Consider the following 12,257-nt stretch of genomic DNA (forward strand, 5'->3'; position numbering starts at 1 on the left):
GGAAGAGGATGGTGTTGGCTGGGGGGTTGGTTCCTCCTGGAAGATGAGCAGGGACAGAGGAGCGGTTGGGTGGGTGCGTGGTGCTTCGTTGGAGCTGGAAGGAAGAGGATGGTGATGGGTTCATGGTCCTTCCTCAGAGACGGGAGGAAGAGGATGGTGTTGGCTGGGGGTTTGGTTTCTCCTGGAAGATGAGGAGGAGCAGTTGGGTGGGTGCATGGGCTTTCCTCAGAGCTGGGAGGAAGAGGATGGTGTTGGGTGGGGGGTTGGTTCCTCCTGGAAGATGACCAGGGATGGAGAAGCAGTTGGGTGGGTGCATGGTCCTTCCTCAGAGCTGGGAGGATGAGGATGGTGTTGGGGGGCAGGGGGTTGATCCTTCCTCAGAGCTGGGAGGAAAAGGATGGTGTTGGGTGGGTGCATGGTCCTTCCTCAGCTGAGAGGAAGAGGATGGTGCTGGGTGAGGGTTTGGTTCCTCCTGGAAGATGAGGAGCGGTTGGGTGGGTGAAGGGAGGGTCTCTCCTCCTGATGTGCCACCATGTCCTCCCCTTTCTCCCCAGCTTTGCACAACGCTCTGCCTCAGCAGCCCTCAAGACCCAGTAACCGAGCCGCGGCGCTACCCCCGAAGCCTTCGCGTCCACCGGCTGTCTCACCGGCCATCAGCCAGCAACCCATGCTTCCTCAACCTCCTCTACCCCAACCTCCCCAAGTCCTGCTGGAGGACGAAGAACCTCCTCCTCCTCACCACAACCTGCCTCTGAGCACCAGCCAGATGCAGCTCTACCTTCAGCAGCTGCAAAAAGTGCAGCCTCAGACTCCTCTTCTCCCTTCAGTGAAGGTCCAGTCACAACCGCAACCGCCGCTACAGCCGCCGGCCCACCCCGCCGTGCAACAGCTGCAGCACCAACCGCCGCCGCGGCCCATGCACATGCAACCCATGCCCTTCCCATCCCACATCCCCCAACCCCAACCACCCCCCCCTCAGCAACATCCGCCCCCTCAACCTCCCCCTCCGCCCCCACCGCCGCCGCCGCCGCCGCAACAGCCGGCCAAACCTCAACAGGTCATCCAACATCACCCGTCGCCGCGGCATCATAAGCCCGATCCCTACTCGACCGGTGAGCGGGAAGTCGGGGAACGGCCGATTGAGTCTCCAGATGGAATCGAGTCACATTGAGTTGATGAGGAAGAGTTTGAGGGGGGTCGGTGGGGTGGTTTTGGGGGCGTCTTTTGAGGTCTCCTGCCACCCCATCAAGTGAATGGTTGGTGGTGGGAGCGGAGGAAGCCCCTGGTTATCCCACATCTGACACAACCATCCCACCCAGCAAGGTCGCTTTCCATCTCAGATCTCAAGGTGCTCAAGTTTTGGAGCATCTCAAGTATTTAAGGACCTCCAGGGTCTCATTTTTGAGGAGCTTGAGGTTCTCAGAGTTTCGAGCAAACTCGATGTAGAGGGTTTTTTAAGGATCTTGTGGACCTCAAACTTTTGAGGATCTCAAGGAGCTGATTTCTGAGGAACAAGGATCTCCAGTTTCTGAGGATCTCAAGGTTCTCAGATCTTTGAGGATCCCAAGTCTTGGAGGAATTTGAGGATCTCAAGTATTTGAGGATCTTGAGGTTCTCAGATCTTTGAGGAGCTTGAGGATCCCAAGTCTTGGAGGAATTTGAGGATCTCAAGTATTTTTTGATCTCTAGGTTCTCAGATCTTTTGAGAAACTCCAGGATCCCAAGTCTTGGAGGAATTTGAGGGTCTCAAGTATTTGTGGATCTTGAGGTTCTTAAATCTTTTAAGAAACTCCAGGATCTCAAGTCTTGGAGGAATTTGAGGATCTCAAGTATTTGTGGAGCTCCAGGTTCTCAGATATTTTGAGGACCTCCAGGATCTCAAGTCTTGGAGGAATTTGAGGATCTCAAGTATTTTAAGAACCTCAGGGGGTCTCAGATTTTCCAGGATCTCAATTTTTTGAGGATCTTGCAGGTCACTGGTTCTTGAGGAACTCAGAAGATCTCAAATCTTTGAAGACCTCAAGTTTTTGAGTCTTGGCACAGCTCTGATGCCTTCCATTCGTCACTGGCTGCCAGCATCAGGTGGCCTCTCTTGCAGCAGGAGATCCAGGCTGTAGATGCCCCATGGGGTATTTTTTTGGAGCTCAGCCTCCCAACAGCTCCTCAGCTTCCAGGCAGAGGAGAAGGGATGATTTAGGAGGAGGAAATCCCAAGTGATGACCTCCAGCCATCCCAGAAATCAAAAGAAGCAGCTGGAAGAACGTGACCACGGGGTTCAACCTTCAAGGTTGGCTTGGGACAACCCAGATCTCCATGGTGGCCGTGGCCTCACGTGGTACAACCATCAGTGTTCTCAGTGGAGAACATCTCCAGCTGGATTAACTCAGGGTACCTGGTTTGGGGAGCTCTTGCTCTTCATCTTGCTCAGCTTCGTGGTTCCTCAGGTCGTGGCTCGTTGGGTCTTTGCTCATTGAGTCAACGTGTCCTCCATCCAACGTGTCCTCCATCCATGGCTCTGGAGGGGGTGACAAGGCACAGGGCAGGGCCATGTGGGTGCTGGGGTGTCCCATACAACCAGGAGCCCCAACAGATCACTCAAGAGAACAACCAGAAGGGTTGAAATTTAGACCAGGGACACCTCAAAACAACCATCACCCAGTTAGGACAAGCCACCACCGCAACCGTTGGAGGAGCATCTTCTGCTCCTTGGTTGTGCTCCCCACAACAACAGCACCCAGTTTGGTGGTAACCTGGGTTGAGGACATCCCAGTGCCCAACTGGGAAGAGGGATATTGGGGATATTGTCCCAAACTGGGTGGGGTGATGGTGACGTGCGCCGACTGTCTTTGTTTTCGGGTGATGTTTGGTGGTACCGGTGGTGACGACGGTTAACTGACTGGATGCCCAACCTGTTCCCAGGTCACTTGAGGGAAGCCCCTTCCCCTCTCATGATGCATTCCCCACAGATGCCGCAGTTCCAGGGTTTGGTCCACCAGTCGCCACCTCAACAAACCATCCAGCCAAAAAAACAGGTAAAAAGGAAAGAGGGGAACCCCCTTCCCCCCCAAAAAATAACCAAGTTGGGGACCATCTTCTTCCCACCACCACCACCACCACCACCAGCTTGGGAGCCATCAGCCAGCGGTTTGCATCCTGGGACCTTAGGGCTGAGGTTGGGGAGGTGGGAGGGAAGGAGATCCTGCAGATGTTCTCCTTGACACACCCCCCCCCCCCCCTTTTGTTTTTGTTGGTGGTTGGTTTTGGTCACGGTAGGAGATGAGAGCTGCCTCAGTCGTCCAATCTCAACCCATGGTGGTGAAGGAGGAGAAGATGCATTCGCCCGTCATCCGTAACGAGACCTTCAGTCCACCGTTACGGCAAGATCCACCCAAACACCAGGAGAACATCAAACCCCCAGCTCACATTCCGCAACGTGAGTCCCAAGGAGACACCCCATCTGGGATAGCTCAGTGGCTGAGGACCACCATGAGGGTGGTTCCTCCTCAACGGTGGGGCTCCTTTTGATGAGGAAACGTTGGTTTTTAGGGACGGAGATGAAACCCATGGAAGGGGGAAGACCCGTCATCAGACCTCCAGAACAAAACCCACCACAACCTGGAGTTCAGGAGAAGGACCGGCAGAAACAGGAGCCCAAAACACCCGTCGCCCCCAAAAAGGTAACGTCACCCTGACCAAAATTGGGGGGTGGGGTAGGGGGGGAAGAACCTCCCCAAAATCCAGAGTGAAGCCTCCTCAGATGAAAGCTTGAGTGAAACTTGGTGTGTGGCCAAGAGTTGGTGGTTTCCACCTTGGAATTCACTGTTTGGAGGTAAAAAAACCCACCCAACGGAGGTTGGAGAGGTGGGAACAAGCTGAGGGACCTGGAGAACATCTAGAACTCTCCAGTCCATGAGAACCTGATGAGGTTCTGGAAGGCTGAGTGTGAAGTCCTGTATCTGGGTCAGTATGGAGGTGGGTTGAGGGGTGAGGGGATGGAGAAGGAGTTCCAGGGAAGAAGAACTTGGGGTGTGGGAGGGAATACTCCTCCTCCTCCTTCTCCTCCTCCTCCTCCTCCTCCTCCTCCTTCTTCTCCTTCTCCTCCTTCTCCTTCTCCTTCTCCTTCTCCTTCTCCTTCTCCTTCTCCTTCTCCTTCTCCTTCTCCTTCTCCTTCTCCTTCTCCTTCTCCTTCTCCTTCTCCTTCTCCTTCTCCTTCTCCTTCTCCTTCTCCTTCTCCTTCTCCTTCTCCTTCTCCTTCTCCTTCTCCTCCTCTGCTCCAGTGAGAACCCACTTGGAGTTGTGCCTCTAGTGCTGGGTTCCTCAGGACAAGGAACATGGAGCTGTTGCAACAGGTCCATGGAGATGATCCGAGGGCTGAAGCTGCTGTGGAGAGGGGATGGGGTTGTCCAGCTTGGAGAAGGCTCTGAGGAGACCTTGTAGTATCTCCATACATCAACAGGGGATGTATGGAGACCTTCAGCTCCACCTAACCCACCCGTCCTCCTCTCTGTAGGACCTGAAAATCAAGAACATGGGTTCCTGGGCCAGCTTGGTCCAGAAACATCCCACCACTCCGTCCTCCACGGCCAAGTCCTCCAGCGACAGCTTCGAGCAGTTCAAGAGGGCGGCGCGGGAGAAGGAGGAGCGGGAGAAGGCGCTGAAGGCTCAGGCGGAGCAGGTGGAAAGGGAGAAGGAGCGGCTGAGGCGGGAGCAGGAGAGGATGAGGTGAGACCATCCCAACCACTGTAATCACCATAGCAACCACCAACAGCCTCCCTATAACCACCATCACCACCACCTTCACAGTAACCACCACCACAACCACTATGTTCACCACCACTATCACCATAACAGTCACCACAACCACCATCAGCATCTTCACCATAACAACCACCACCATCCTCACCATAATAAACCACCACAACCACCATCCTCACCATAACCACCAGCACCACCACAAGCACCACTATCACCATAATCACCACCATAACAACCACCACCACCACCATCCTCACCATAATAACCACCATCACCACCACAACCACCACTATCACCATAACAATCACCACAACCACCATAACCACCACAACCACCATAACAACCACCACAACCACCAACATCTTCACCATAATCACCACCACCATCCTCACCATAATAACCACCATCACCACCACAACCACCACTATCACCATAACAATCACCACAACCACCATAACCACCACAACCACCAACATCTTCACCATAATCACCACCACCACCACCATCCTCACCATAATAACCACCATCACCACCACAACCACCACTATCACCATAATCACCACCATAACAACCACCACAACAACCATCAACATCTTCACCATAACAACCACCACCATCCTCACCATAATAACCACCATCACCACCACCACTATCACCATAATCACCACCATAACAACCACCCCCACCACCATCACCACCACCACCACCACAAGCACCACTATGACCATAATCACCACCATAACAATCACCACCACCATCATCTTCACCATAACAACCACCACCATCAACATCTTCACCATAACAACCACCACCATCAACATCTTCACCATAACAACCACCACAACCACCACCATCATCTTCACCTAAACAACCACCAGCACTACAACCACCACCATCTTCACCACTATCACCATAACAACCACCACCACCACCACCTTCCCCACCACCACCAGTGAAGGTGTTTGTGCCGCCACCACCGTGGTGAAGCCGCACCACGGATGGTCCCTCTCACAGCACAATCCCCAGCGGGGAACAAACGGGGTGAACTTCACCTCACGGGGGTGGTGGGATGGGGGTCAACAGGTTCTGCAGGTGTTCCCAACACCCTGACAGCATCTCCCACTGCGTTTCTTGTGCAGGAGCCGTGAGGACGAAGACGCCATGGAACAGGCGCGCCGGGTGCACGAGGAGGTGCGGCGCCGCGAGCAACAACAGCAGCAGCAGCAACAAGCGGCGGCGGCGGCAGCGGCGGCACCTCAACAACCCCAGAGCTCCCAACCCCAATCCTCCCAATCCATGTTGGATCAACAGCGGGAGATGGCCAGGAAGAGGGAGCAGGAACGGAGGCGCCGGGAAGCGGTGAGTGAATCCCGCTCCCAGATTCCCAGGGAGGGTGGAAAATTCCTTTAGAATCCCTGGAAATGGTAAAAAAATCCCAAGGAACTCTAAAAATATCCCATGGGATTAAAATAAATCCTTAGGGACCAGCAAAACTTCTCCAGATCCAGGAAAAATCCTGGAGAAGGTGGGAAAAATCCTTTGAGAAGCTGAAAAACTCATTGGGATATGGAAAAATTTCCTGGTTCTGGTGGAGTTTTCCCCAAAAATTCCTTGGGAATGGTGGAAAATCGGTTGGGAATAGGGAAAAATCCATAGGGATGCTTAAAAAATCCTTGGGAATGCCCCCCCCAAAAAAATTCCACTCTCAAAATAATCCCCTAATGGTGAAAAATTCCTTGGAAAAATGATAAAAATTTAGGAATGTTGGAAAATCTCAGGAATTCTGGAAAATTATTTGGAGTAGGCACAAAAAATTCTGGGAATAGTGGAAGAAAAATACTCAGGGATGGAAAAAATAACTCTGGGAATGCCCCATCCCCCAAAAAATCTTGGGGGGGTTATGAATTCTAAGGGATTCCCAAAAAAAATCTCATAAAATTAAAAAAAATCTGGGACTGTCACTAAAAAACGTCCAAAATTTGCAAAATTGGCCCCAAAATTCCTTGAAATTTGAAAATTAATCTTGGGAATATTGAAAAAATCCTTTGGGATGGGAAAAACAACCTTGGGAATGGCCAAAAAAAATCTTTGGGTTGCTCAAAATCCTCATGTTTTCCCCATAAAAAATTCATAACATTCAAAAAAATTGGGAATGTCACTAAAAAACCGTCCAAAATTTGCAAAATTGGCCCCAAAATTCCTTGGAATTTGAAAATTCATCTTGGAAATATTGAAAAAATCCTTTGGGATGGGAAAAACAACCTTGGGAATGGCCAAAAAACCTTTGTGTGCTCAAATTTCTCACAAATTCCCCCCAAAAATTCATAAAATTGAAAAAAAATCTGGGAATGTCACTAAAAAATATTCAAAATTTGCAAAATTGGCCCCAAAATTCCTTGGAATTTGAAAATTCATCTTGGAAATATTGAAAAAATCCTTTGGGGTGGGAAAAACAACCTTGGGAATGGCCCAAAAAAATCTTTGGGGTCTTCAAATTCCTCAGAAATTCCCCCAAAAAATTTCATAAAACTTTTTTTAAGTTCTAGAAAAAAATAAATAAATTTTTTGGGAATATTCCCCCCCAAAAAAAAATTCCCCAAAAAACCTCTGGGAATTCTCTGACCTCTTTTCCCTTCTCTGGCAGATGGCGGCGACGATCGATATGAATTTCCAGAGCGATTTACTGGCGATATTTGAGGAGAATCTTTTCTAACGGCGCCCGGAAACAACAACAACAACAAACAACAAATTTCCCAAATTTTATTAATTTTTGGGTTTGTTTTTTTTCCGGTTGTTTTTATGGTTTCAGGTTTTTGGGGTTTTTTTTTTGCTCCTTTTTCCCTAAAAAAACAAAAAAATCCAACAAAAAATGGAAAAAAACCCAACAAAAAAAAATGTCAATTCCCTTCGGACTCTGCGTTAAGTGTTAAAAATTCCCAAATACCAGAAAAAAAGAAAAGACAAAAAAAACCCACAAAATCAGTAAAATTCTCCGGGATCCGGGATCGTTTTCCCACATTATTCCGACCGGCGCGGGGATCGGCGGGCTCTGCCTTACCCCCCCCCCCCCTCCCCATCCTCCCTTCTTCTTTTCTCCCTGGATAATTTTTTGGGGTGGTTTCCTCGTTTTTTATTATTATTATTATTTGCTTTTTAATTTTTTTTTCCCCTCCCACCCCCCCCCCATCCAAAAAAAAAAAAAATTCTCCAAAATTTCCTCAAATTTTGGTGGTTTTTTTTTTTTTTCCTTATTAAAAAAATTTTCAATTTCCAAATCCGGCCGCGCCAACGCCGGGAAAAGGTTCCCCTCCCCCCCCAATCACCACCCCTCCCCCTTCCCTCCCCTCCCCCCCCCCCCTTCGGTGTATATTTGGGGTTTTTTTGTCTTTTTTCACGTATTTTGGGGGGGGGGAGGGCGGGATTTTTTTGGGGAGAAAACCCACAAAAAAAGGGGCGGCCAAGGGGGGGGGCGCTTGGAAATAAACCCGGTTTGTGGATTCGGTTGGATTCCATCGTTTAATTTGGGGAGGGGGGTGGGGGGGAAGGGAGGGGAAAAGGGGGGAGGGGGGATCAACCCCCTCTTGGGTGGCGGGGGAGGGGGAGGGGGGGCGGGGCGCCGCCTGCATCCCCCCCATCCCCCTCCCCCCTTTTTCTCTTCATTTGCCTCATTTTTATACAAATTTTCCTCAGTTTCTTCCCCAAAATTCAGATTTTTTTCCCTTTTTCTCCATTTTCCCCTCTTTTTTCCTCCATTTTTCCCTCTTTTTGAGCTTTTCCCCTCTTTTTTTCCCTCTTTTTCCTCATTTTTGGGGCTTCCCCCCCTTTTTCCTCCTTTTTTTCCCCTATTTTAAATCTTTTTTCCTTTTGATTTTTCCTTGTTCAACATATTTTTTTGCCTTTTTTTTCCTCTTTTTATTTCTCCTTTTTCCCTTTTTCCACCTTTTTTCTTTTTTTCTTCCCATTTTTCTCCTTTTTCCCCCCTCTTTTTCTCAATTTTTCCCTTTTTCTCAATTTTTTTCACCTTTTTCTCAGTTTTTTCCCTTTTTTTCTCAGTTTTTCCCATTTTTTCTCCATTTTTTGTCCTTTTTTTGTCCTTTTTGTCCTTGGTTTGTCCCTCTTTTTTCACTTTTTTCCCCTTTTCTTTCCCTCTTTCCCCCCCATTTTCCCCCTTTTTTCCCTTTTTTCCCTCATTTTCCCCCTTTTCTCCTCTTTTCCCCTCCCCACCCCCAATTCACCACTTTTTCACCCCAAATCCACCACACCCCCCCCTTTTTACCCCCTTTTCCACTGATGATTTTTTTATAAAATCCCCCCCAAAAAAAACCCAAAAAAATTTTGACTTTTCATCTTAAAACCCCCAAACCTCCCCAATTTTCCCCAAATCGCCGGGTTTTTCCCTGTAATTTTATTGTTATTATTATAATTATTATAATTATTATTATTTTTGGTGCCATAACCCCCCCTCCCCCGCCGCCCCTCCCCCCATCGCGGAGCCTTCGGTCGGTTTTTTGGGGAGGGGGGGATTGGGGGGGGGTCTTTTTGGGGGGGGTTGGGGAGGGTCCAGACACCGTCGGGTCTGTGCCGATCGGGGAATAAATGCAGCTTTTTGGGGTTTTTTTTAAAAAATATATATAAATATCACCGGATTGGAGCCCGATTCTTCACCCTGGGGGGGCTGGGAGGGGGTGTTGGGGGGGGAGGGGGCGGAATTTGGGGTGGTGGGAAGGGGGTAAAACTGGAAATTCCCAGTGAAATGGTTTCATTTGGGAAATTTCACCTAAAATTGGGCATTTCCTGGGGAAATTTCACTTGGAAATGGAAATTTAATGGGAAATTTCCCTTGGGAACTGAAATGATCTTCGGGAATTGAAATTTCATTTAGAAATTTCACTTGGAAATTGAAAAATGCATTCAAACCCAAATTTAACTTAGAAATTTCACTTGGGAAATGAAATTTCACTTGGGAATTGAAATTTCACTTGGAAATTGAAAAATCTGCTTGAAAAATTGAAAAATTCCCTTGGAAATTGAATTTTAACTTGGAGCTTTAACATGGAAAATTAAATTCCACTTGGGAATTGAAATTTAATTAAAAAATTTCACTTGGAAATGGAAAAATTCACTTGGAAGTTGAAAAAAATCACTTGGAATTTGAAATTTAATGTTAAAATTTCACTTGGGAATCTTGGAAATTGAAAAATTCTCTTGGAAATTGAAATTTGAAAAATTCATTTGGGAATTGAAAATTTCACTTAGAAATTGAAAAATTCACTTGGAAATTGAAAATTCACTTGGAAATTGAATTTTAACTTGGGGTTTTAACCTCAAAATTAAAATTTCACTTGGTAATTGAAATTTAACTTAGAAATTTCACTCAAATTGAAATTTACCTTAAGGAATTGAAGTCAGAAATTGAAAATTCCCTTGGAAATTGAAATTTCCTTAGAGATTCAACTTGGAAATTGAAATTTCATGTGAAACTTGACATTTCCCGCTTCAGAATTTTAACATTTTTCCAAAAAAAAAAATCAGATTTGAAAAATCTAATTTGAATTTCAAATCAACAATTAACATTTTTGATCCAAGAAACTACCCCAAGTCCCATCCCGCCCTTAATGACACTTCAAATTCTCCTGAATTTGTATTAAATATTAAGGGAGTTTAATGAAATATTTTAAATTTTCTCATTTTTTTAAAGTTTTATACTTTGTACTTAAATAGACATTTTCAACGTTTAGATAGTTCTTAGGAAATGTAAATAATATAAATTGAATTAATAAATTCTTCAAGTATTATTTAAATAAATATTTATGTTAAAGAATTCAACAGGTCTTTAAAATTTACTCAGAAAAGTAAAATAGCCCAAATTTATTTGGAATTTGAAATTTAAAGCTTGAAAATGTAATGGTTGAGTTGAAAGATTATTCTGGTTGAATTGAATTTTTAAAATTTGAAATTTTTCAATCTTTTAAAATGAGATTTGGGACAGGAACTTTGACTCATCTCACATTACTAAATTTAACATTTAAAATTTAACAATAAAATTTACAATTCATGGTTAACGACCTTTTTGCCCCCGTTGGGAGGCAAAAATTTCAATTTTAGAACTTTTAAATTGAAAAGCACAAGCCCCACCAGTCACAATTTCAATTGAAAATTGAAATTTGAAGCTTTCTGTCACTGGAGGCGGCTTTAAAATTGGGGGGATTCATGCTAATTTATGGAAATTTGTTGTAATTATGGTAATTTTAAAATCTTATGGTAAATTTTAGAAATTTATTGTAATATTTTGGAAATTTATGGGGATTTTTAAAAATTTTAATTGTAAAAATTAGGAATTTATGGTAATTTGTGGCAAATTATGAGTTTTTTTTTAATTTTATGGTAAATTTTAGGAATTTATGGTAATTTTTGGAAATTCCTTGTAATTTCTGAATTGTAAATTCTCTCTGGGTTCTGTTCTCTATAAATCCCAGCCAAATTAGTAGGGGGGGGGTCAGTCGGACCCCTCATCTCCCCCCTCCCCAAGGGTGGTGCCTGGAGACAGGGCCCAAAGGGGAGAAGGATGAGGGGCAAGAGTGATGGGGGTCGGGGTGGGTTAAAAAATGGGGAAAAAAGGGTCCAAAAGGGTAAAAAGAAGTAAAATGTGACAGGAAAAGGGGTAAAAAACGGGGTGGGAGGATGTTTTTTTTTTTTTAAATGGGGGAAAAGAGGCTAAAAGGAGGGAAAATGGGGCAAAACAAGGCAAAAGGGGGAAAAGCAGTTAAAAAACAGGAGGGAAATGAGGGAAAGGGGGTGGAAAAGCCCAAAACCAGCTGGAAGTCATGAGCTGACAGAAGGAAAAGGGGCAAAAAACAGCCCAAAATGTCTCAAAATGCCTCAAAAATGCCCTAAAATGCCTCGAAAAAGCTCAGAAACGCCCTAAAGTGCCTCAAAAACGCCAAAAAATTCCTCAAAGCGCCTCAAAACTCCTAAATGTGCCTCAAAAATGCCTCAGAATATCCCAAAATGCCTCAAAACTCCTCAAAGTGCCTTAAAAATGACTGAAAATGCCCCCAAATGCCTCAAAAATGCCCAAAAAAACTCATAGTGTCTCACAAATGCCCCAAAATGCCTCAAAACTCCTCAAAATGCCTCAAAGTGCCTCAAAAAAATGCCCCAAAATGCCTCAAAAAGCCTCAAAACTCCTCAACATGCCTCAAAGTGCCTTAAAAATGCCTGGAAATGCCCCCAAATGCCTCAAAAATGCACAAAATGCCTCAAAAACATCAAAAAAATGCCTCCTATTGCCTCAAAAATGCCCCAAAACGCCCCAAATACCCTCAAAATGCCCCCAACCCGCCTCCGAGCGCCCGACGGGGTGAACTCCCCTCCCCCCTTCCCGCCTCTTCCCGCCCGCCCTCCCCGCGCGCCGCCCCTCCGCCCCGCCCCTCTTCCCTCCCCCCGCCTTCCCGCGCTCCCATTGGCCGCCGCCCGCCTGGGCTTTGCCCCCCCCGCCCCCG

At 46.5% G+C, this 12,257-nt stretch overlaps 1 protein-coding gene across 3 annotated transcripts in view; it reads left to right on the forward strand.

Annotated features, from left to right (window-relative positions):
* Window positions 1-8,257, forward strand: part of BRD4 (bromodomain containing 4) — a 55,014-nt gene extending 46,757 nt beyond the window's left edge. For all 3 annotated transcript variants that reach the window (XM_084277807.1, XM_084277809.1, XM_084277808.1), the window contains 7 exons: window positions 555-1,112; window positions 2,920-3,032; window positions 3,274-3,433; window positions 3,547-3,677; window positions 4,511-4,722; window positions 5,895-6,114; window positions 7,400-8,257. In XM_084277807.1, coding sequence (XP_084133933.1) covers window positions 555-1,112; window positions 2,920-3,032; window positions 3,274-3,433; window positions 3,547-3,677; window positions 4,511-4,722; window positions 5,895-6,114; window positions 7,400-7,468 — 1,463 coding nt within the window. In that variant the 3' untranslated portion in view covers window positions 7,469-8,257. The remainder of the gene's footprint in view (window positions 1-554; window positions 1,113-2,919; window positions 3,033-3,273; window positions 3,434-3,546; window positions 3,678-4,510; window positions 4,723-5,894; window positions 6,115-7,399) is intronic.
* The last annotated feature ends 4,000 nt before the right edge of the window (window positions 8,258-12,257 follow it).

The sequence above is a fragment of the Gallinula chloropus genome, assembly GCF_964237585.1.
Source record: "Gallinula chloropus genome assembly, chromosome: 36".
In the NCBI taxonomy this organism is placed as follows: Eukaryota; Metazoa; Chordata; class Aves; order Gruiformes; family Rallidae; genus Gallinula; species Gallinula chloropus.